Source organism: Theropithecus gelada, chromosome 17 (genome assembly GCF_003255815.1).
Source record: "Theropithecus gelada isolate Dixy chromosome 17, Tgel_1.0, whole genome shotgun sequence".
NCBI classification, from domain to species: Eukaryota; Metazoa; Chordata; class Mammalia; order Primates; family Cercopithecidae; genus Theropithecus; species Theropithecus gelada.
Genome location: NC_037685.1, coordinates 62,338,491 through 62,363,993, shown reverse-complemented (window position 1 = coordinate 62,363,993; position 25,503 = coordinate 62,338,491). Strand labels below are relative to the sequence as shown.

General features: G+C 46.8%; 1 protein-coding gene across 2 annotated transcripts in view; it reads right to left on the bottom strand.

The window, feature by feature from the left end:
• Positions 1-4,305: 4,305 nt before the first annotated feature.
• The window catches only part of ALOX5AP (arachidonate 5-lipoxygenase activating protein), a 45,276-nt gene continuing 24,078 nt past the window's right edge, over positions 4,306-25,503 (bottom strand). For both annotated transcript variants that reach the window (XM_025364269.1, XM_025364270.1), the window contains 4 exons: positions 20,595-20,694; positions 16,590-16,660; positions 12,755-12,836; positions 4,306-4,786 (listed from right to left, as the gene is read on the bottom strand). In XM_025364269.1, the coding sequence (XP_025220054.1) occupies positions 4,624-4,786; positions 12,755-12,836; positions 16,590-16,660; positions 20,595-20,694 (416 nt within the window). In that variant the 3' untranslated portion in view covers positions 4,306-4,623. The remainder of the gene's footprint in view (positions 4,787-12,754; positions 12,837-16,589; positions 16,661-20,594; positions 20,695-25,503) is intronic.

Genomic DNA, 25,503 nt, shown 5'->3' with positions numbered 1-25,503 from the left:
TCCTGCTGTTTTGGCCTCCTAAAGGATTAGGGTTACAGGATAAGCCTCATGCCTGGCCAGTTTTTAAAATAAAATAAATTACTCAACCTCAGATGTTCCTTTTAGCAACACAAAATGGACTAAGATAGTGCCCTTATATAAAATAAATACATTTAAAAAAAAAAAGCCCAGGGAGCTCCTTGTCCTCTCCTTCCACCATGTAAGTTGGCAGCAACAAGGCACTGTCTATAAACTGGAAAGCAGGCCCTCATCAGACACTGAATCTGCCAGAAACTTGATCTTGGATTTCCAGCCTCTAGAACTGTGAGAAGAAAACTTTTCTTGTTCAAAAGCCACCCAGTTATGGTGTTTTGTTTTAGCAGCCTGAGCTGACTATGAGGAAGACAGATGAGGAAAGCACAGGGTAGGGAATAATTGTGAAAACCCAGTTGCACAAATTATCTCTTTGCAACCAGGGAGAGTCTCAGTATGAATAATCCTATTTTACTCTAAATGGAGAGGAGGGAGGAGTTCACTTACATGTCTCAGCTTCATCTGTTCTTTCACTGTGCTCTTTCCCACAGGAGATAGAAAAATGGTTAACGGTGGCTCACGTCTGTAATCCCAGCACTTTGGGAGGCTGAGGTGGGCAGATCACTTGCAGTCAGGAGTTCAAGACCAGCCTGGCCAATATGGTGAAACCTCATCTCTACTAACAATACAAAAGTTAGCCGGGCATGGCAGTGTGTGTCTGTAATCCCAGCTGCCTGGGGTTGAGGCACAAGAATTGCTTGAACCTGGGAGGCAGAGGCTGCAGTGAGCCAGTGAGCGGAGATCAAGCCACTGCACTCCAGCCTGTGTGACAGAGCCAGATCCTGTCTCAAAAAAAAAAAAAAAAGAGAAATTTATCTGCCTGTCAGGAGGAGGTGGAGGAAACCACAGCCTCCTTTCTTCCCAGGTGGTCACGAGTATGAATTCATTCACATACACACACTGCTGCTGCCTGAGAACCTCAGCATCACATCCATTCAGCTCCTTTTGACTCCTTTTGACTCAGTGAGGTAGGCAGAATCCCAAAATAAACCCCCCGTGACACACACTCCTGCAGAATCCCCTCCACTGGAGTGCAGGCAGAACCTGGTTGCAATTTCACTAAATTATGTTATATGGTAAACATGAAGGGATTTTGCAGATGTAATTAAGGTCTCTAATCAGTTGACTTTAAGCTCAGTTGGGCCTGGCCTAATCAGATAAGCCTTTACAAAAGGGTCTAAAGGTCACTTAAAAAAAATATGCTAATCATGCTCTCCTGTTGGCCTTAAAGACGTAAATGGCCATTGTAGAGAAACCTGTGCCAGAGAAAAGGCTTCCAGAAACTGAAGACTGTAGGCTTTAGTCCTCCAACTGCAAAGAGTTGAATTCTGCCAACAACCAGTGAGCTTGGAAGAGAATCCTGAGCTTCAGCTGAGATCACAGCTTTGGTTGCCCCTCTGATTACAGCCTGGTAAGACCTCTGACCCAGAAAAACTGTCAGATAATAAATTTATATTGTTTTGAGTCCCTACATTTGCAAGAACGTGCTATGCAGGAATTGAAAACTAGTATGATAAAATAATAATAATGGCTTTTACTGAGCACTTATATTGTGCTAAATATTTTCAATTGCTTTGCCTCATTATTCCTCACAACAACCCCTTGAGTTTGGCACTATTATTATCCCAATGTAACACACGCAAAATTAAGGCTTAGGGAGAAGTCACAGAACTGAGGGTGGGATACAGCAGGGACTCTGAAGACAAGGAATTTGAGCATTACACAACGCTGCCTTCAATTAGAGGAGGCGTCCCGCATCAGAAGCTGTGCACCTAAGACTCCTCTTCATAATTATGAAGGCTGCTCTCCCCTCCCCTTAATCTCTTAAACATGCACTCTGGCCCCAGGCCCCACCAAGTAGTGCCTCTGATGGGCCATTGCATCATTTCCTCTCCCCACCCTCTGGAAGCCCCACGGTCAGCTTGGACAGCATGACCTCGGGAAGCTAAGATGTCCCCAGGATCCACTGGGCCTATTATAACCTAGCTCACACGTGGGGCATCTGATTTACCTTAGTTTTCTCAGGATCATCCCAGTTGTAAAACCGAAAGCCCAAAGAGAGTGCGGTGAATGGGTACAAATACACAGTTCTATAGGAGTAAGTTCCAACGTCTGACAGCAGGGTCGGGTGACTATAGCTAACAACAATGGACTGTCTATTTCAAACTAGCTGGAACTGAGAACTTGAAATGTTCCCAACACATAGAAATGATAATAGAGGTGATGAAAACCCTAAACACTGACTTCATCATTACACAATCCACACATGTAACAAAATATCACATGCACCTCACAAATACCTACAAATATGTGCATCAATAAAAATAATTTTTAAAAAACCGAAAGGCCCACATCCCAGGAAACTCCTCAGTGCCAGGCAAATCGGGATTATTGATCACCTGACCACCCTCCAAAGCAAGCCCAGGCTTGAGGAGGCCGGGGCCACTTCCATCCTGCAATGTGCCGTGCCTTCCCTATCACCGAGAAGAAAAGAAAAGCCCCGCTTGGATGGTAGAGCACTGCTCTCTACAGAGAGCTCAGAGAAGAAGCAACTCTCCTGAAGCAGTCAATGCCAAGGAGGTCCTGCTGATTGAGGTTTGGCAGTGCAAGCCAGGAGGGGCTTCAGCCTGGACCATCAGACAGGCCTGGAAAGCAAGGCTCATTCAGCCCTCCCCCTTGAATTGAGAGATCCTCTTGCCTGAGCATCACACATGAGGCACATGGATTCAGGCTTCAGACCACGCCAGACTCCATGTTCCATCATCTCTGTTGCCCAAGCAGGCAACTTGGGGAGAGCTGAGGGAGGCTTCACATCCTTCCCAGGACTGTGACCGTCGTGATACTCACCTGGGGAATAACGGAGACCCACCTATTACTGTCCACCTCGATTGAGAGTTCGATCCTGATGAATGGCTCCCCTGTAAGAGCTGGCTTCTCTGTTGGGGGTCCTGGGATCTTGACTACACCCTGCCATCTTCCAAGTTGTGCTGTTTCTGCCAAGTGGCACCTGGCATGACAGTGGCTGGATCACTGTCACTGTGAACTGAGTGACCAGTGGGACATTTACTGGGATGGTGCTATGGTCTGAGTATTTGCACTCTCCCCAAAATTCACATGTTGAAACCGAATCCCCAGTGTGATGGCATTAGGTGGTAGGGCCTTTGGGAAGAGGCCCATGTTGTGAGACAAATCTGTCCACACTGTGGGAAATGGCTCAACACACACACTTCATTAAATACAGCCAGCCAGCGATTCACAAACTCATTCATTCATTTATTCATTGGCTTGCCAATATTTGGGGGCACTTATGATGGGCCTGGCACTATCTTAGGTTCCCACAGGGAATTACAGAACATTTTAAACTGTGTAACATGGAAGTGCTGGGCACGATGCTAGCATGTGAAGATACCAACCTAATTCACATGGCTGTGTGAAGAGGGATGGATGTCATAAAAGATCTTCAAGGAATTTTTCTAGAAGTCAGATGTGTATTTTTTTTTTTTTAATTTGAGATGGAGTCTCACTCTGTTGCCCAAGCTGGAGTGCAGTGGCGTGATCTTGGCTCACTGCAACGTCTACCTCCCAGGTTCAAGCAATTCTCCTGCCTCAGCCTCCCAAGTAACTGGGATTACAGGCACCCGCCACCATACCCACCATACCTGGCTAATTTTTGTATTTTTAATACACACAGGGTTTCACCATATTGGCCAGGCTGGTCTTGAATTCCTGACCTCAAGTGATCCACCTGCCTTGGCCTCCCAAAGTGCTGGGATTACAGGTGTGAGCCACCGCACACCTCGCCAGGATGTGTTTTTTTTGTTTTTTTTTGTTTTTTTTTTTGAGACAGAGTCTCGCTCTGTCACCCAGGCTGGAGTGCAGTGGCGCAATCTCTGCTCACTGCAAGTTCCGCCGCCTCCCGGGTTGACACCATTCTCCTGCCTCAGCCTCCCTAGAAGCTAGGACTACAGGCGCCCGCCACCATGCCTGGATAATTTTTTTGTTTTTTTAGTAGAGACAGGGTTTCACCATGTTCTCCAGGATGGTCTTGATCTCCTGACCTCATGATCCGCCCGCCTCGGCCTCCCAAAGTGCTGGGATTACAGGCATGAGCCACCGCGCCCGGCCAGGATGTGTATTTTTAATATTATCATTTAGTTTGAGGAAAACAAACTAGTTGTTTGTTGGTATAGAGATACATCCCCCGAAAGCCATTAACAAAACCCCTCAACTATTAGCTTAAAACACGTCTCTGCATTTTATTTTAAGAAAACATAAACCTGGTCACAAAACATCTTCAGAGAATAGGATAAGTGAGGAAACAAACAAAATGCATGGGAGTAGCAAATTTGGGGCCACGGTCATGTTCAAGGGGCGGAGCTGACATGAAATCATTTTGTTCCCGGAAAAGCAAGGTTAACTCAAGCTGTGAAGCCCAGATGGCCGATAGATTTACAGCCATCTAAAGAGGAGCAGAATCCTTTCAAGAGTTGAATTATGATGACTTGTAGGTATTGATTAGATGAGAACACCAACCCCGTATTCAGCAGAGAGTTAGGGAATGAGAAGTAGAGGAGAGATGGTGGTGGTGACCGTCTTTATGTAGTTTTCGAAGTCACTTCCGAAAAAGAAGATGAGGTAATAGTTGAATATGCCAGCGACGGACATGAGGAACAGGAAGAGTATGATGCGTTTCCCAAATATGTAGCCAGGGGTGCTGGAAGAGAAGGAAAAAGAAAACTGTAGATGCAGTGCAAATGACACCAATTTCACACACACAAAAATGTTACCCCTTTTAGATACATGGGGTTTAAATTACAGCTCCCTGGACTCAACAATGCTCCATTTTCCCATTTACTTCATACGAAGGATGGAAGTGTCTCAGCTATTACTAGCCATTGAACTTATTTCAAGTGAAGAGAGCCTAGACCTCAAAACCCATTACTGCGAGGGCTTTACTGTACCCGCCTGTCTGTGCTCTCATGATTTCCTTAACTCCAGAGCTCCTTGATGGCCTGAAGGTGGCAGGTTCTGTTGATCACTGGGCATCCTCACTGAGCATTAGGACCATTAAGACCCTCTCTGCAGCTGCCCCTAAGGACAGACACGTGTGTAATGCAGGACTGTGTTAGAAGTGAAGTTTAAATGAGCTGATAAAACCGGTGGAATCGGAAAGGTGCTTCGGCATCTGAGGGCTCATTGTATTCTCCTGAGGCTGCCTGGAGTAATTCATGTTTACATTCATGAGAGCTGGGCACCCAGCAATGGGAGACAGTCCCTTGCATTTTCGAGTGGAGAGAGATACTTGGTTTTTGTTGTTACTGCTGTTGTTTGTTTGTTTGTTTTTGAGATAGGGTCTCACTCTGTAGCCCAAGCTGGAGAGCAGTGGTACAATCTCCGTTCACTGCAAGCTCCGCCTTCTGGGTTTAAGTGATTCTCATGCCTCAGCCTCCCAAGTAGCTGTAACTACAGGCATGTGCCACCACGCCCAGCTAACTTTTTGTATTTTAGTAGAGATGGAGTTTCGTCATGTTGGCCAGGCTGGTCTTGAACTTCTGAGCTCAGGCGATCCACCCACCTCGGCCTCCTAAAGTGCTGGGATTATAGGCGTAAGCCACCACGCCCAGCGGAGACATGTTTTAATACACTCTATCCTTCTCTCCAAGGCACTAAATCCTAAACTGCATCCACCAGTGAGATGTGACCTCCTAATGGCACGCAGAGGCCACCCTGCGTCTGCCCTCCCTCTGCAGAGCCCTCCTCTGACTGCCGCCATGTCTGGCCCATTGAGTGGTGCTAACAGGTTGGGAAAGTCCAAATGACTCAGGAGGTTGTTAGTAAAGATCTCGGGAAGGCGCCCTTAGACAGTCAGGACCACACAACGAGATGAGCCAGCTCAGCCCAGCAGCTAACTTCATGCTGCCAAGTGCCGTTTCCTGCCATAATCAGAGAGAGCAGCATTTGGCATCCACAGGTTTAATATTAGAAATCTTATCAATTTGAAAGGCACCCCATATGCTCATAATATAACTCATAATTTATCATTTATCTTTTTTTTTTTTTGAGACTGGGTCAAGCTCTGTTGCCCAGGCTGGAGTGCAGTGGCACGATCTCAGCTCACTGACACCTCTGCCTCCTGGGTTCAAGCGATTCTCCTGCCTCAGCCTCCTGAGTAGCTGGGATTACAGGCGCCTGCCACCATGCCGAGCTAATTTTTGTATTTTTGGTAGAGACGGGGTTTCACCATATTGGCCAGGCTGATCTCGAACTCCTGACCTCAGGTGATCTGCCTACCTCGGCCTTCCAAAGTTCTGGGATTACAGGCGTGAGCCACCATGCCCAGCCAACTCATAATTTTTCTACAGCAGGAGTCTGAAACTCACTCAGCCATTACGTATCAAGCTACTTGCTACTCAAAGTATGGTCCATGGACCAGCAGCATCAGCCCCCACTAGAAGCTTGTCAGAAATGGGAAATCTCAGGTCCCTCTGGAACCTAATGAATCAGCATCTGCATTTTAACAAGCTCCCCATAGGACCCACTCACATGGGAAAAGCACTGCTAGCTGACACCAGCCCTGTTCCTTGGCCAGCTTCATTCTCTCCCTGTTTTCCTGTTCAGTTATGTTCATGAGATAAGACATCTTTACTAGCTCCTTACGGGGGAAAATAAACATCCCAAAAGAGGGTGTTGTGGGCTGAATTAGGTCCCTTCCAAAATTCATATGTTGAATCCTTACCCTCAGTTCCTCAGAATGGGACTGTATTTGGAGACAGGGTGTTAGAGATAATTAAGGTAAAATGAACTCATATGGGTGGACCCTCCTCCAGTATGACTGGGGTCTTAAAAGAGGAGGAGATTTGGCCACAGACATGCTCAGTGGGAAGACAACGTGAAGACACAGGGAGAAGGTGGCCCTGTTCAAGCCAAGAAGAGAGGCCGCAGGAGAAACCCACCCTGCCCACACTTTGATCTTGGACTTCTAACCTCTAGGACTGTGAGAGAAGATATTCTGTGGCTTGAGCCCCCCGGGCTGCAGTACTTTGTTATGGCGGCCCCAGCAGATGAGTACAGAGCCCCCTGCTAGTGCTGGTAAGGGAAGTGAAAATAAAATAAAGAAGTCCAAGTAAGGGATATTTTTTAGCCAGAGAATAGAGGGTTCAGATAAATTAAATTGTGAAAAGTCAAATATCGTGGTGGCTCAGATTTATCACACGAATGAGGCCACCATATGCTCATTACAGAAACAAGAAAAAGTGATTTGCGAAGCTGTTTTACGCTCAAGATAAAACCGAAGTGAAAAATGACATGGCCGCGCCTCCTGATGAAATAGTGGTGTTCCTCAATTCAGGTAGGATTTTTCCAAGGTCTCAGGGCATGTGGTCCCCGCAGCATTAGGACTAGGGTGCTTTAACTTTTCCCAGGCCGTGCACAGGGTGTGGAAGATAAAAGCTCAGCTTCCTGCTCCCTTGTCTGCAGGGCTCAGGGAATGTGACCCCAGGTTGGGCACGTCATTAGCTGTACCTTTAAGTATCTCAGGTTTGGAGATGGGGCCACCGCTGTGGCAAGTGAGCATGGTGGCCAGATGCTGAACCTGCCCCAGGCTCAGGCCAAGCTGCAGAGAATCTGAAATGCTGTGAGCAGGGAAGGAAGAGCTTGGGGGCCGAGACAGGGCACACCAGGGTCATTAGCCCTTGAACAAACAAGGTATCTCTTTCATGTTTCTTTTTTTTTTTTTTTATACCAACCACAGAAGACTCACTAATCTTTCATTGTTTCTAAAAGTTGGTACATAATTCTAAATGAGTGAGGAAGATCAGAATTAAATTATTAAGCATCTGTTGGGACTTCCTTCAATTCTCACAGCCACCCTATGGGGGCGTATTGTGAACCTATTTTCCATCTAGGCAAACAGAGCAGAGAGCTTGCACGATTCGCCTCAGGTCCTACAGCCAGCAAGAGGCAACGTAGGTGTTCAGACCTGCCTGTGTGAGGCCAGAGTCCAGAGCTTTGCACTGCAGTGACTTCCTAAGGATGCCTTCAGACTTTGGAGACTAGGATTTGGCTATTAGTTTTGAAACAGCTGTGCCCTCCACAGGCAGCATAAACTTACATGAAAACATAAAAGCATCCTGCTAAACAATTCCCATCTCAAAGGTGCTAACCACTCCTAGGATGAGGTGCCGTAGTGTGGGAGATGAGGGCGCCCATGCACCCAGAGCCCTGAGTTCCACCCAGGCGTCGTGGGTGGCTCATGCCTATAATCCCAGCACTTTGGGAGGCCGAGGCTGGCAGATTGCTTGAGTTCAGGAGTTCGAGACCACCCCACCTCAGCTCTCTGTGGCCCCCCACCAGTCACCACCCCTCTCCCACTTCCCACCCCAGGTTCTTAATGTGTACAAAATATGAGGTAGGAACAGAAAACACGACAGTCCCTTCTTGTTTTACAATTCTGTTCTTTTCAGAACTTAGGGAAGTCTCACTTTAAGCCTGCTGACCTCTAAAGAAAATAAAAATTGTAAGCTCTGTGAGGACAAGATATTTCTCCTCTGCCCACCCACAAATATCCAATAAATCAGGACCTCCACACATATTTCTGAAGTGAATGAATCATTTCTCAGAAAAGAGAAGAGAACAGCCTTCAGTGATTCCCAAACTCCAGTGTGTATAAGAATCACCTAAAGATTGTGTTCTCTGAGAATGCAGAATCATCTGAGAATGCGAATGTTCAGGCTTCCTCTGGCAGAGATTCTGATTCATAAGTCTGGGATGGGGCCCAGGAATCTGTATCTTTCAAAAGCACCACAGATGATTCTAATACTGTTGTTTGGCGGGTTTCGCTTTTAGAAACAGCAGCCTTGATATCCATCTATGCTCCCCGGCCTTCCAAAAGAAGAATGTTTCTCCTCAAACTCTGGTGAAGTATCACCATACTCCACACTTGGAGGCCCACAGACTCTAGAACATTGATGCTGAGGAGGAGAAATGACAGCGAGGAATCAGTCTTCTTGCGTTTTGAGAACTAGGTCTATGATTATTTTGGTGAGTTGAGTATTTTTGGTCTTGCAATGTGCCCCTGGCTCTAGGAGACACCTTGGGTCTCCTTGGGGACAAAGGCTCTGTTATGTTCACTGTTATTCCTTCAGCAACTGACCTGGTACCTGGCACAAAGCAGGGAGCAAATATCTACTGAATGAATGTTGAGTGAATGAGGAGTGAGTGAGCAACTAAGGAGAAGGAGGAGTAGGGTAACCTGAGTTCACTGGCCTCAAGAGTTGGCAGTCATTGCCCACCCACCATTGAGCTGAGAACTTCAAATTGCCAAGAGGATCAGTGGGAGCCCCGACTGAGGACAGGACTCTGAGGGATAGGAAGAGGGAGCAACCTAGTGCCCGCTGGGGAAGGTAGGTGATAAAAGGCCAAGAGTCAGTTGCCAGTTGGTGCCAGGTACCATTGAGTTTGGGCCCAGGTGATAGCTTAAATGAATGAGGAAGAAACCAAGATTCAGGCTGGGCATCATGGGTGGCTCATGCCTATAATCCCAGCACTTTGGGAGGCCGAGGCTGGCAGATTGCTTGAGTTCAGCAGTTCAAGACCAGCCTGGCCAACATGGCGAAACCCTATCTCTACTAAAAATACAAAAAATTAGCTGGGTGTGGTGGTGCACGCCTGTAGTCTCAGCTACTCAAGAGGTTGAGGTACGAGAATCACTTGAACCTGGGAAGAGGTGGAGGTTGCAGTGAGCCAAGATCAGGCCACTGCACTCCAGTTTGGGCAACAGAGCAAGACTCTATGTAAGGTGAGGTGAGATGAGGTGAGGTGAGGTGAGATGAGGTGAGGTGAGATGAGGTGAGGTGAGGTGAAGGGAGAGGGAGGGAGGGGAGGGAAGTGAAGGGAGTGAAGGGTGAGGTGAAGTGAAGGGAGAGGGAGGGGAGGGAAGGGAAGGGGAAAAGAGAAGAGAAAAAGGAAAACAAAGAAAAGAAAAGAAATGAACTGGGTTCAGTTAACTGCTGGGTAGTAACTGCTACAGGTGAACTAAACAGGATAGAGGAAGGGGTCAGAGAGTAAGATGAAGGACTGAAAATAAGAGCCAGAAACTTCTCGAGGGCATTAAAAAGGGAACTACAAAATCCTCTCAGGGCAGCCTGAAGCCTGAAGGAAGAAGCTCAGACTGGGGCATACATTATGCAGTGTCTTCCCTGCCCACTGGACCAAGGATGACACTGAACTTCCGAAGTGGACAGGGCTGAAGCAACTTCTGGAAAGGGGCAAAGGACCATCTGGGGTCCAAGAGAGAAATTCCAGGGGAAGAATCTCATCAAGCAATTCCTCCTCAGTTGGTGAGGTCAAGAACTAAAGCAGGTCCCAAGGGCATTAGGTGTCTGCAGATTCCAAGTGTGACATAGCCCAGGAACAGAAGGGGGACCTGGGGAGGAGGTGGGCCTAACTGAAGAAGCTCTCAACAAGTAGCTTCTAGAAGGCAGGATTGAAAATCTCCTTGCATTTAACCATAGAGCCCCTCTGGCTTACATCTATATCAGGCCGTATTTTGGTCTAGATTAGGCTTAGACATTTCTTCTAGTATCTATTACTTCTACTGATGACAACTACTCAGAGCGGTTGTGTTAAGCAGTATCTGTGTTAAGAAGGACTCTGAGGCCAGTTTTGGTCTCTGCAAGAAAGAGCACCATGATTCATCAGTAAAGCCTACCACACCCACAGGGGAGGAGAAGGGGATCTTGAACCCATGCACACAGTGGGTTACGGGGCTGGCGGGATCTTCTTATCATCTAAAGCAGGAGACCAGGGAGGGACATAAGAAGTCAGGCCGTTTATATTTCAATGAGGTCTGAAGAAATCTACTATTTTAAAGATTTCTTGTAAACCAATCTTCTATTGTTTATTTTTGCCACCTCTGTTCGTTCCCTAATAGGAACCAGTTAGTAAAACCTTTAAAGTTAAAAGGACATGTGGGTAGGTGGACAAATTTTGTCATGCTCTGCAGATTGTCTCGGAATTAAAGCAGCTGTAGGATCTTAAGCAAGTGGTGACAGATGAAGAGAGGAGCAGTGACTGAGCCACATCCCTGGGACTCTGCGAGGGGTAAGATAGGGCTGCATAGGGAGCCAGGCAAAAGAGAAGACCCTCTTATTTCATTGCTAGACATTCCACCCCCACTCTTAACAAGGTAATCACATGGGAAAAGGCATGATAGAGGTTTTCCAGGGCAAAAGAGAATAAAGAATATCATTTAGGGCAGTGTTGATAAGAATAGGAGAGATAATGGAATTGTGGTTTTAGAGGATAAATAAGAATGCTACTAGAGAGGAATGAAGAAAGAGATGGCACAGGGAAGGATCTGCCAAAAGAACAGTCATTCTTTTTCCAGCTGCAGCCCGGCTCGTGGTCTAACCCTGTCAAGTCCTTGAGCTTCACAGGCTCTCAGGTTTTCCAGATATAGCGCTTTCACCCGCTGACCTCCCCAGGATGTCACTGCCTTTATCGCTACTGAAGGATGCTATCTAATCATAGAGCCCATTAGCCACTAGAAAGGGGTGCTATTGTAAAAGACAGAGCGGCTGTGAACATAGAAAAGGAAGGAAAATGGTGTGGAAGGCTGGGGTCGGCACCTGGGGCAGCAGCCTCGCAGAACGCGTTCCTGGCACTTGGACCCCTACTAGTGCATTAGGAATTGCAATCTCTAAGGAACTGATGGCATACTCTAACTCCAACATTTCTTCTGTAAGTATCAGCATTTATTTTACTAAAATCTAGATTTCCTAATCCAGGTGTCAGGAAGGTACTGTGCTGCTTTGGAGCTTTCTGTCTGGCAACATCTATAAACAATGCAATGGTGATGCTAGTCAGTTTCACAGTCTCATGTCTGCATCTTTTTTTTTTTTTTTTTTTTTGATGGGGTTTTGCTTTTGTTGCTCAGGCTGGAGTGCAGTGGTGCAATTTTGGCTCACTGCAACCTCCGCCTCCTGGGTTCAAGCGATTCTCCTGCCTCAGCCTACCGAGTAGCTAGGATTACAGGCGCCCACCACTATGCCTGGCTAATTTTTTGTATATTTGTTAGTAGAGACGGGGTTTCACCATGTTGACCAGGCTGGTCTCGAACTTGCGACCTCAGGTGATCCATCCACCTCAGCCTCCCAAAGTGCTGGGATTATAGGCGTGAGCCGCCGCACCTGGCCGTCATGTCTGCATCTTATTTTCCCAACGTTCTTTCTGCTGGCCCCTGGAAGATCTGTTCCTCAGGACAACTTATCACAAGGTGCAAGCGTTCGTTCTCATTTCTCTAGACAAACAGTCAAATGTTTCACTCCCAAGAGGCCTGGGAACCCAGACATAAAAAGTCATTCCAGCGCCAGACTCTGCAAGGCGGGAGTGTAGGGTGTGGGACTGCAAGGCACGTGCAACAAACAACACTGAAGCACCCTTTGAAAGTCAACACCATGCAGAGGAATTGCTTAATGAGAAAACTGGGCAAGTCCCCCAGCTGTATTTTCGGTCTTCGAAACTCAGGGAGAGAAGGATCAGAGGTCCTAGTCAGCCTTCCCCCTCCCACCCAAGGGGATGCTACAGAGCCATGACTCTAGTAAAATATTGTTTTGAATTATCACTCTTCCTGCTCGAAAATCAGTAATCACTCCACGGTTCTTTAGTAGTCCCCATTACCTACCTCTGCGTTCTCTCTCCTAGGTAACCGACAAAGTACTTTTGCCTCACAAACAAGTACATCAGTCCAGCAAAGGCAGCGGGAACTAAGTGGAGAAATGAAAACACCTGTATCAGTTTCGTAGCCACCAAAAACATGCCGTTAGCCCAATTTTAGCCTAGTCATTAGGCAATCAACATTGGTCACAAAATCTAGCAGAGGACCTGCGCACTTCAGAAAAAAAGCCCAAGGGCTAGAGGAAACCCGAGAACCTTCCTAATACTGATAATAATGACCTTATGCCGGCATCATGGCATTGTTTACAACAAACTTGTCCAATCCGCAGCCTGTGGGTCACACATGGCCCAGGATGGCTTTGAATGCAGCCCAACATAAATTCATAAACTTCCTTAGAAACATTATGAGATTTATTTATTTATTTATTTATTTTTTTGCGACTTTTTTTCCTTTAGCTCATCAGCTACCAATAGGGTTAGTGTATTTTATGTGTGGCCCAAGACAACTCTTCTTCCAGTGTGGTTCAGAGAGCCCAAAAGATTGGACACCCCTGGTTTACAAGGTATTTGCATAGCCATCATCTAACATGAGTCCTTTCAACATAACTAGTACCCACATTTCTATTTCCAGATGCAGAAACGTGGGTTCAGGTGGTCCACCAGGCTTGCATAAGGCTGTCAGCTGGTAAAAGGGGGCAGAGGGTACGGCTTAAACCCTGAACCCAGCTCTGAAACTGGTTCTCTTAAAAGTACACCCTTCACCCCGAGCGTCCCAGCAGCACAATGTTTTAATCTTTCCTGAACCAACAGTTACCGTTTAGAAAAGATCTCTAGGGAAGGAGATTCCCTCTGCATTCTAGCCTTTTGGGAAACTGCCTGGAGCAGCACCCCAATAACTCTGTGAAGTCCTGAAGGCTTGGCGCTGGGAGTTAACTCAGCTGGAACTCATGTTATCTGGAGCCACAGATATAAAAGCCGTTTACAAACTGCTGCCATTGAGGGAATCCTTTTCACCTGCCGCAGTGCTCCTGGCGTTTGAGGAACTTGAGTCTCCAATCCTCCCAGCTCGCTGGTAAGGAGTGTGTTACTGTCACCGTCTGACAGATGAGGAAATTTAGGCTCAGGCCACAAGAGCCATGAGGACATCTGTCTTTTTTCTAGACCATGTCTGAGCCTGGCATAGTGCCTGGCACATAGGGGTTTTCAAAATAATATTTGTCAAATGAATGAAAATTAGTCAGGGCAGTGAAGGGGTAGAATTTGAAACCAGGTCTTTCTGATTACAAAACTTTATCACCACCACCCACATTATCAATAATAACATTTATCACGCTTCAGTTGTTAGGCGGAATCATATGAAATGCTGTTTTTGTAGGTCATAAATAGTCAGATATTGGCAGTTTTACACGGCTCAATCTGGTATATGCCAAGCACTGTGTCAGGAGTTTTATACATATTATTTCACTCACCATAGGAATGCTACTAGCTAGACCATGGGCCTGTTTTACAATAAGGAAACTGAGGCTTGGAAAAGCTAAGTAACAGCCTGGAGTCACACACCAGCAATGAGCGTCCTTGGATTTGCCTCCAATCAGCCACTCCCCAAAACCCATTTCTTTCCACAATTCCTCCTGCCTTCCAAAATACTACTGTTGTCTGGCAGATTAGAAAATCAAAGCAAAAGAGAAACTGTGAGTTTCGGCTTTCATTCTTATTTATTTATTTATTTAGAGACGGAGTTTCACTCTTGTTGCCCAGGCTAGAGTGCAATGGTGCTATCTTGGCTCACCGCAACCTCTGCCTCCCAGGTTTAAGTGATTCCCCTGCCTCAGCCTCCCGAGTAGCTGGGATTACAGGCATGCACCACCACGCCCAGCTAATTTTGTATTTTTAGTGGAGACAGGGTTTCTCCATGTTGGTCAGGCTGGTCTTGAATTCCCGACCTCAAGTGACCCGCCTGCCTCGGTCTCCCAAAGTGCTGGGATTACAGGCGTGAGCCACTGTGCCTGGCCCATGCTATTCTCTAAAAAGCGCAAGACTGTCACAATCATGATTTGCCTTGGGCAAAGTTTTTCCTATGTTGTACCATCTGAATGATTCTGCTCTAACTTACTGGTCCATTTTTCTTTCAATGGGAACCCAATTGAACATGAGCTATCAGAGATTATGGGTGGAAAATGACCGTACTCAAACCCCTGTGCAAGGAAGGTGAGTGCCTCCTGCAGGGAAGTGGGCTGCCGGCACCAGGAGGGTATAAATCCAGGCTCTGAAATTCTGATGTTCGTGCAAGCCATGGTTCCTCTGGGACTTGAGCTTCTGCTCTATGAAGTGAGGGATTTGCACTAGAATTATCTTTGGGTTTCCTTTCTGCTCAAAAAAATTCTACAATCTATTTATTCATAGGAAATCATGATTATCAACCAAGGTTTACTGATGATTTTGTCTGCTGGCAATGACAAAGCTTGTTTTGACAGGAAATACATATTTCCAGGGCTACGAAACACCTTCAAACTCCCATTGTATTTATCTGGCTACAGCAAGTCCGCATTCATCTGGATCAAGCATCATCTAAGACATAAAAAGAACCATAACTCCTAGTAAGAGCATAGTTTGACTTGATTTTTTGAGTAATGCGAGACATATTTCCTATTTAACTCAGGATAGAAAATAGGAAATAAATGGTGAGCTTACTGACAGCCTTCTCAGCACAGAAGGAGTGCCACGTGGTGTCCCTTAAGTGGTTTCTGCTGCCGCCTCACCTCTGCTCTCTATCACTGAACTTAGTTCTTTTCCCGCATGGTGCTTCCCACCCTTGTCATTTCTTCATTCACTGACGTCTGTGGTCCATCTTGCCAGCTGGCCTGTGCTTCACCACCATCTCTTTTATTTATCACTGTATATCTAGGCTCAGGGCTTGGCACAGAGTAGCTCTTCAATATATATTTATTATGTAAATGAATAAAGTAAGAGGATCTTTGTGCAAATCCAGAATTTTAAGCCAAAAGACCCAGGCACTCATTCTGCCTGTGTTATTCACCAGCTGAGTAGCTGTAAGCAAGTTACTTCATCTCTCTGAATCAAAGTATCCTGAAAGGTAATAAGGGACATAAGATCCACTCTATCTACTTTATAGAGCGGGGAGACAAAAATAAAGTCTTACATAGTTCATCATGGGACTCAGTGTGGCCTTTCTGCCTGTGCCCTCCAGGGCCACAGAAGCTGGCCAGTTCATGCTGATTGGCCACCAGGCACAGTGCCAGGCATGGCCCCGAAAGGGGACCGAAAGTATGACTGATTTCCACTCAATGTTAAATCAACTCTGGAAGCTGATCTGTATTTCCAACTTGCTCAAGTCAAGCCTGTGGGCTGCTGCTAACCTGGGAAGGCCAGGGATGTGGCATCCAGCCCGTGGCTCTGTGGAAACATGCCTGAAGGAGGGCCACCATACTGGAAGCTTATCAGCAGAAGAGCCCAGTTACAGCCGCCCCAGAATAGATCCCTCAGGCATGAGGGATAATAGATCCCTCATTTATAATGCCCTTGTATCTGAACTAACACTGCTTAAGGATTCTGAGTCACATTTAGCCTTAAACCACCCTTGTCAGCACAGCAGCTCTCAACCAGCCACCAGGGAGCAAGCATTAGCAATGCATTATCACACGCGCTCTGCATGGGCACAGAGCATGCCTGAAACACAGCCTCCCGAGGGCTCTCACCTCTCCAGGGCTTCACAGATGGGAGCCAGAGGTCAGGCAAAGTCCTTTCAACAAAAAGCCTGCCCTTTGAACCTCCTTGAGATGCACTTTATAGAAGGAGAATGAACAAAGGGAAGTCTGAGTTACCTTGGCTGCAGAGTAGCCCCGCAGACCAGAGCACAGCGAGGAAAGTGGGGTACGCATCTACACAGTTCTGGCTGCGGAATAAATAAACAAGGAGAAAAACAATCAGATACCAAGTCACTGCAATATGGTCTGAAAATTACCTGAAAGTTGAAGTTAATCATCATCATCATGTATGAAACATAAATCCCATTCATAATTCCACTTCCATCTACCCAATAAGATGGGGCAGCCAGCTGCCACCTGGGAAACAAACAATGGTATAAAGCAAACACATGTTCATAATCCATTAACTCTGTTCCTATGGTGATGCATAAGGGAGACTTGGTTTCTTGATGTATTCCTTTGGCAGGGTTCCTGTTCCTGGCAGTGCACCTGTGCTTCTTGGAATTGAAGAGTGAGCAATGCAGACAGAGGATTGTGTCCACAATGTGGCCACACTGGCGTGGGGGTGGTGGGGGAGAAGAGCCCAACTAAGGAAACTTTTCTATCAGATCCACAAATCAGCCCAGGTCGGCAAGTCAGGCTAGCAAAGAAAGGTGATCTTCAAGCGTTAAAGATACCAAGGTCAATTCAAAAAAGCTGGTGCTCAGAAAGTTAGCTTACTGAGAGGGCGATCACTGTGTGCCGGACACAGTCCTCACTCCCTGGAGAGTTCTCACTCTACCATGGATGTTTTACACCCATCCTCTCTTAACTCACCATATTCCTGTGAGTTCACATGATGATTGTATGAGTTTCCTCTTGCTGCTGTAACAAGTGGCCACAAACTGAGTGGCTTAAAACAATACGCCTTATAATCCCAGCACTTTGGGAGGCCAAGGCAGGCGGATCACAAGGTCAGGAGTTCAAGACAAGCCTAGACAACATGGCGAAACCCTGTCTCTACTAAAAATACAAAAATTAGCCGGGCATGGGGGCATGTGCCTGTAATCCCAGCTACTCAGGAGGCTGAAGCAGGAGAATCACTTGAACATGGGAGGCCGATGTTGCAATGAGCCAAGATCGTGCCACTGGTACTCCAGCCTGGGCAACAGAGGGTGATTCTGTCTTTCAAAAAAATTAATTAATTAGAATTAAAATATACACATGAACAGAGTCCAGATCCAATTCCTTTTAGCTCTCAGACCCTGACTCAGCTCTGCCCTCGTGGGAGATGGGTGAAGGCACAGCCCATTAATTAAGGCCAAGTCTGAGCTGATGAGCCGCACTGCCTGGGGTATCTGTTCAGCAGCTGCCCCAGAATCTTGAGCTATCTCTATCAGTCAGCAGTTGTGTTTTATGCTAAAAATACATGCATCTGTCTTTTTAATCCACCAGTATCATTTGTCCTTCATGCTATTTTTCCTTGATAGCCATGGTCACTAAACATTTATGATCCCACACCCCATCAACCAAGTTTTGAGCATGCAACCTTATAACAAGTATATTTGCATATAAACTATATACACATACTACTGTCCGTGTATATGTTAAAAATGAGTAAAGCTTCATTTCTTCCTGCAGCCTCATGGGCCATCTTGCAACCCTTTTCAGTGTTCCTGGATGCCCCTGGAGAAGCTGCTCCTGGGACGACTTTCTCCTAGAATAACACACAACCCTATTCCCAGTGGTTTCCTGACACAGGCAAACAGACCAGCTGCCTCTGGCTTTTGCCAGCATGTAGCTGCCTGCTGCATTGATCTTTGGCCCTTTTTACAACCCAGACAGGCACACAGATACACTGCTGGCCCAGGGAGGAAGTGGTCTTTGTAACAGAACCTCAGCAGTATTCAGACAATTTTTATCTTACGGAAAACTCGCCACCCTGCCTGCTTAGTTCCTACCTTTCCATGACTGGCTGTCCCCTCCCTCATCCTTCGCCTTCCCTCTCATGGCGGATGAGTGTACAGACCCGTGGGTTTTTGGGCTGGGCTGAAGCACCCACACAGTGGGGATGCCCAAGGGGCAATAAGTACCTTCCACTCTCCTCTTACACTTTTCATCTCTGGAGCCCCACAATGACTGTGGAACTTCCAAATGACACAGCACAACCACCAACCAAAGGCACTTCTGCAATCTGGAGGCTGGCAACCAGTGAGGCCAGGTCTGAGTGCCATGGCTTCTTAGAGCTGTTCACTCCTGGGGGGACATAGCAGAAACTACACAGCCTGGCCTGCTCCTTTTCTTCTTCATTGCCAGCCAAATGGAAACCTAACTTCTAACCACATACAGTGAAATCGCGCCATAACTTCTCCAAACTGGTTGAGCTGAGGAGTCCATAGGAACACAATGTGACCAGTGAGAATGCAGTCACCTGGCAGAAGTTTCTCTTTCCAAACTGATATAGCATAGTAGGAATGCTTGCTTTGGATTTCATCTGGGGAGAAGTTTTGACCTTGCCTCATCAGAGACACCTTCTTTGCACCTCTTGCCTGTGGATGTGTCCGAGGTGGGACTCGAGTATCTTTCTCTGCAGATGGTGCAAAGAGGCTGACAGCAACTGACATGATTTCTGTACTCTCCTCCAAATGGTTTTAAAATGTCTTAAATCACACCTTTAAACATCTTAAGTTGATTCTGAGAATTAATACATGGAAGGCCTAGATGTTAAAATAGAAACCTCTCTATAATCAGTTTAGCAAAGGATTTCCTTGAGCTTGGACTGCTGGAATAGCCCTGGACAGAAGTGCTTGGGAGAAGGGAGTGGAGCCCAGAGCAGGTGGGAGCATGCAGAAAGAGGGAGACCTAGGTAGCCCGCTGCAGCAGCACTGTGAGTGTTCAGGGACTGTCCGAAAAGAAAATGCCCAAAGAGGGCAAGGGGCCAGGTGATCAGACTGTGACCACCGTACTAATGTGTTCAAGAGTGGCCCAGCAATTTCGGAGCAGAGGGAGGGAGCTGAGGAGACACTCCCTCCAATTCCCGCTTGCCTACACCTCACTGAAACAATTAAAAATACCTAGATGAGGAGGACTGCAGAGAAAGTATATCAGTGAGTGTGATGTAGGCCTGTTCAGTCGAGATCCCTTGAAGCCAGTTTAATTCACGGGAAACCAGTGGTACCCCTGAAGGGGACCCTCCCTCCCGTGGTGCCAGCAGCGAGCCCAGGGACTCCAGCCCTGCGGTGTGAATCTTTATCCTGCGTTTGCACCATTCTTGGCATTCTGAATGCAATTTTCTTGGGTGACCATGACTCCCCCTTTGGAAGGATCTCTGGGGACATCAAAGTTGCTCGTGGGCTCGAACTGAAGGCCAGCTCCTCCCTTAGCTCCCTAGCATGAGGCCTTCCTCCGTGACAGGCCCCTAGTCCGTAGTCCGCAGTTCATAGTCCCCAACACACCTACCACTGGCTGAGCCTTGAAATACACTCTGCATAAAGGAGAGAGGAGGATTTGAATAACATTCATTCGGATTTGCATCCTGAATAGATTCCACCCATCTTTAGGAGCTGCTCGGGTGTTTTCAAACAGCCTTTTTATTCAAAGAAAAGAATGAGAGAGGGGGAAAGCACCTGCGTAATGTCCCCATTCTTTTTGTTCTTATTCTAGTTGTTCAAGGAGCCCCTGTGTTAGAAAATGCACTGGTGTCACCTCCAGACTTCCACCTGCAGGAGAGCGAGGGGCAGGTGAGTTGAAGGCTGTCACCAGCGTGTCCTGCCTGTGGCTTCTGAAGGCGACTGGTGAGTCATGGCTGGTGTTCACAGTAACACCCCTGGTCTAACCCCACAGGAAATAGGTCAACTTCCCTAACCAAATGACTCTCTCTGATCTTTCTGAAGCTGCAGAGATCACACCTCACTCCGCCAACGTGCCCCATATCCCCACTCCCTTTCTTTTGACACTAGCACTCACTAAGATGATGAAGGGCGTCCACAACGCCTCTCTGGTGAAATCCAACCTTCCTTAGCTCCCTGGCGCTCAGAAAGTTGGCTCAGACAGACCAGTGGTATTAAGGGTGTCATCACTCCTAGAAGGAGACCCCCCTGCCCTTGCCCCCCCGCCGTTAGCAACATCAGGGTTTAGACTCACTTGGCAGTGTAGACTCGCTCAAAGGCAAGTGTTCCCGTCCTCTGGAAGCTCCTCCCATTCTGGGTCCTGCTTTCGTGCTCCACCTTATGGGCAAAGAATCCTGCCAACAAAAAAGGTTTGCATTCGGCTCATCGTGGGCATGTTCTGGAGTCTGTTACTTCCTTGTTTTACTAGAATGTTAAACGCCTCCTTGACTTGACCTCCAAACAGCCCTAAATGTCCTCCATCAACTGTCATTTAGCAGAAATGTACTCAGCAGCTGCTCTCTACTGAACGCTGTGTTTGGTGTTGGAAACGCAGTTGTGAGCAAGGCACGGCCCCCACTTTCCAGGATCTTACAGCCTAAAGGAATAGACAAACAAGGAAAGCAGGTGTTCTACACAGCAGAGCGAGTCGTGCCAAGATAAGACTGAGTACACGGTGCTTTCAGGGTCAAAGGAGGCAACTTAATTCCATGTTGGGTCACAGAAGGATTCCTAGAGGGAATTACACCTAAGATAAAATCTGAAGAACAAGTAGAAATTAGCCAAGCAGAGGGAGGGAGAGGGGCCACTCTACGTTAGGAGAACGGAATATGCGAAGGTCCAGGGGAAAGAACTGTTTTGGTTCAGAATGTCCAGCCAAGGAGGGGGAATGGAGGGCGCTGGGGAGAAAGTGGGATTTGGTAGAACCACAGACAAGGCCAAAGAGGCAGGTGATGAATTGTTCTTTCAATGACATGTGTCTATGACCACTTGCCACGTGCCAGACATTTAGCTTGCATCCAAGAACAAAACAAAGAGCCTTGGTTTGAGAAACTGATGCTCTGGTGAGGGCAGCAGAGGAGGAAACAGATCATCCGCAGTAAGCAAAATACATAAATTGAAATGATACGGTGTGCTGAGCTATGGGCGAAAGAAGAGCATGGTAAGGGGCCGTTTGACGCATGCAAGAGGGTGGGGGCGTGAGCCCCAATGACAAAGCAATAACTGAGCCAGGGGTTAAGAAGATGACCATTGAGATTTGCACCTGGGCCTAGCAGGGTGACTGTGACCTTGCTGAGAGCCGTGTGAAGAAATTCAGAACTTAGTTCTGTCTGAGAACAATAAGGAATTACTGACAGGTTTAAGCAGAGGAATGGAGTCATCAGAAAGCTACCCTGTCTTTAGTGTGGCAGGCACTTCGCAGAATCAGATCCAGGAACGGGGGATAAGATAGGAGTCGACTGGGGTGGTGGCGGTGGGGCTGTCAGAGACGCCAAGGAGGCACAGTCTGGAGGGTTTGACTACAGATTGGATGATGGAGGGGTGAAGGTCTCCTCCCCTCTCTCCTTTTCTATTTTATTCCTTTACTCCTTTTTCAAGAGTGAAAAGGGGGATATATGTGATTGTCAGGGATCCAACCACAGGGTTCCTTTTCATCAATTTCATATTATCCTCCTCAAAAAGACATTAAAAGAGTGCTTTATTATGTATAGGAATAAAAGCCTTTCATGTTTTTCTTTTTGATACAAATAACATTCCTTCTGTAGGAATGTGCCCACTTTAAGTGTATCTGTAGGGTCTCTTGCATAAAGGAAGGGCCTACCTCATCCCAGGCAATGTGATGGGCACTTGCCGTGTATTCTGTCACTGAGTTTTGCACCCACTCTTTGCAGTGGGTAGTACTGTTCCCACTCTATGGGTAAGAACCCTGCGACCTTCCAGAGTCACCCCGCCGCTGGGGAGCAGTGCAGCCAGGACTTCAAACTCTGCGAGTCACATGGGGATGTTTCTCCTCTTGCTGTCACCATGAAGCTCCCTGCAGGATTTCATCAGTTCCATGGGTTTTTTTTTTTTTTTTAAAGAGACAGAATCTCACTCTGTCGCCCAGGCTGGAGTGCAGTGGCGTGATCTCGGCTCACTGCAACCTCCACCTCCAGGGTTCAAGCAATTCTTCTGCCTCAGCCTCCCCAGTAGCTGGGACTGCAGGCATGCGTCATTCACACCCAGCTAATTTTTGTATTTTTAATAGAGACGGGGTTTCACCATATTGGCCAGGCTGGTCTCGATCTCCTGACCTTGTGATCCACCCGCCTTGGCCTCCCAAAGTGCTGGGATTACAGGCGTGAGCCACCGGGCCCAGCCAGTTCCACAGGGTTTAATACACCTGTCCATTCCAAAGATCTGTTTTTGCCAGAGTATGACAGAAGATCCTAATTGTTTTCTTTCCAGAACCCAAGATGGTGTTCCCTGCCTCTGAACACATAAACAGGGCTAGTATAATCAGCCTTCTGTATCTGCAGGTTCTGCATTCCTGGAGTCAACCAACCACTGACCAAAAATATTAAAACAAACAAAACAAAACAAAACAAAAAACATTTTGTCTGTACTGAAAATATATAGATTTTTTTCTTGTTACTATTTTTTAACAATGCAGTATAACAACGGTTTACATAGCATTTACATTCTATCAGGTATTATAAGTAATCTAGGCCACACACAGTGGCTCATACCTGTATTCCCAGCACTTTGGGAGGCCGAGGCAGGTAGATCACCTGAGGTCAGTAGTTTGAGACCAGCCAGGCCAACATGGTGACACCCCGTCTCTACTAAAAATACAAAAATTAGCCAGTTGTTGGGGGAGTTGTGGGGGCTGTAATCTCAGCTACTCAGGACACTGAGGCAGGAGAATCACTTGAACCCGGGAGATGGAGGTTGCAGTGAACTGAGATTGCACCACTGCACTCCAGCCTGGGTGACGAGAGTGAAACTCCATCTCAAAAAAAAAAAAAAAAAGACAAAACAAGTAATCTAGAGATTATCTAGAGATTACTTAAAGTATATGGAGGATGTGTGTAGGTTAAATGCAAATACTATGCCATTTTATATCAGGGACTTGAGCATCCATGAATTTTGGCATCCAAGGGAGGTCCTGAAACCAATCCTCCAGGGATACGGAAGGATGACTGTATTAAAAGTCAGGGTTATTTCTGCAACCAGCAGCACGACACACTGTAGTTCTCTGCATCTACCTCTCTTCTTTCCCTCCTTGCTCAGAGAACCAAGCCCCTTCCTTTTCTCTAAGGCTGTGACCTCTACCTGCAATCTTGACCCTGTCCATGCCACTGACTTCAAGTCTGTATTTCATTGCTCCTTCTCCCACTTCCAGAATCTTTAATATCATCTGCTCTCCTTTTCTTTATCCTGGAAACACCCACAGATCTTCCCTACCCTATAAACAAAAAAAAAACAAACCTGCCTCAGTCCAACATTCCACTAGGGTTTACCTCTCCTTCCTTCTAAGATAACTTGGAAGAGTTGGCTGCCTTTGTCTACTCCTCACCGCCCCCTCACTCCCCAACCTCTTGTAATCCTGCAGTATGCTACAGAAACAATGCATGCAAAGACCATAAACACACTTATCGCAGCTAGCTGCTAGCAGTAAGCCAGAACAAGTGTGAGAGAGACAAAGACCTAGATAGAGAGATAGCTGCAAACCCTTGTGAGGCATCTGCTGTACGTGGGCACGGCTAGCTACTTTATATCATCTTGTGCAAGACCTTCAGCAACCACATGTGGAGGTTATCAATCACTCTACTGCTCAGTGAAGGAAACTGAGGGCCAGAGAAGTTAAATAAGTTTCTCAACAAACATAAAGAGATCTTGAGATTTTAGTTAACCACAGAGTTCATATGACTCAGCAGTGACACACAGTTCTCGAAAAAGTAACTCATACGGAGATTATTCTAACAGAGTTGGAGTCCATATCTCAGGAACAGCTTCCCTGTACAGAAGACACCTATCTGCATAGGTGTTCTTAGAAAGAACACAGGAAGAGGAGAGGTGACCCAATGGCAAGGGACTCCAGAAACGATAGGCTGAAGAGGGGGATGTGACAGCTGACACTGTAAACACAGAAAGAGCAGGCACAGTCTAAGTGATTTTAGGGAACAGCACCAGGACTGCTGGATAAAAGGCACAGGGCTGCAGATTTCAGCTCAATATAAGACAGAACTTCTTGAACAGTGAGTGCTTGAATGAATGAATTGGAGGCAATATGCATGGAGCAAGTGTCTACTCTCTAAAGTCAGGTGATTAGGTTTTAATCCCAGCTTCACGACTCCTGACCTTGGGACTTTCAACCAACGCTCCAAATTCTCCATGATTCACTTTGCTTATCTGTAAAACAGGAATAAATCATGTAGTATGTATTTCTAGGCTGGGCTCATGCCTGTAATCCCAGCACTTTGGGAGGCCAAGGCAGGAGGATCACTTGAGGTCAGGAGTTCGAGGCCAACCAGGCCAACATGGCGAAACCCTGTCTGTACTAAAAATACAAAAATTAGCCGGGCGTGGTGGCACATGCCTGTAGTCCCAGCTACTCAGGAGGCTGAGACATGAGAATCACTTGAGCCTGGGAGGCGGAGGTTGCAGTCAGCTGAGATTGCACTACCGCACTCCAGCCTGGGCAACAGAGTGAAACTCAATAATAATAATAATAATAATAATACATATTTCTTTATTCACTTGCATACACTTATAAAGACCTGTCTTTGTGCCAGGCAGTGTCCTGGGTGCAGGGGACTAAAGCAGGGTAAACAAAACAGGTACAGTGAAGGAAAGGTCAGCCTACAGTGACCTCTCTAGTCTCTGCAAAGGCAGTTGCGTGAGTTGGTGAGTGCGAGGATTAAATGGTGCAAAGATTACATGAGATAATACTAAGCACCGCAGGAAGCACCATTCTTCACACAACGCAAGCTTTCAATACATGCAACAATTGGAAAGGCAAGCTTGGAAGGTGGTGAGTTTTCTGAACACTGCAGTGTTCAGGAAGAAGCAGCTGTGGTGGTTACTGTAAGGAAGATTCCTGCTTTGGGGGAACTTCATGAGTCTATGATTCTGTTTCTAGAGCCTATCAAACCCCAGGTTGGATGGCAAAGTCTTCCAAT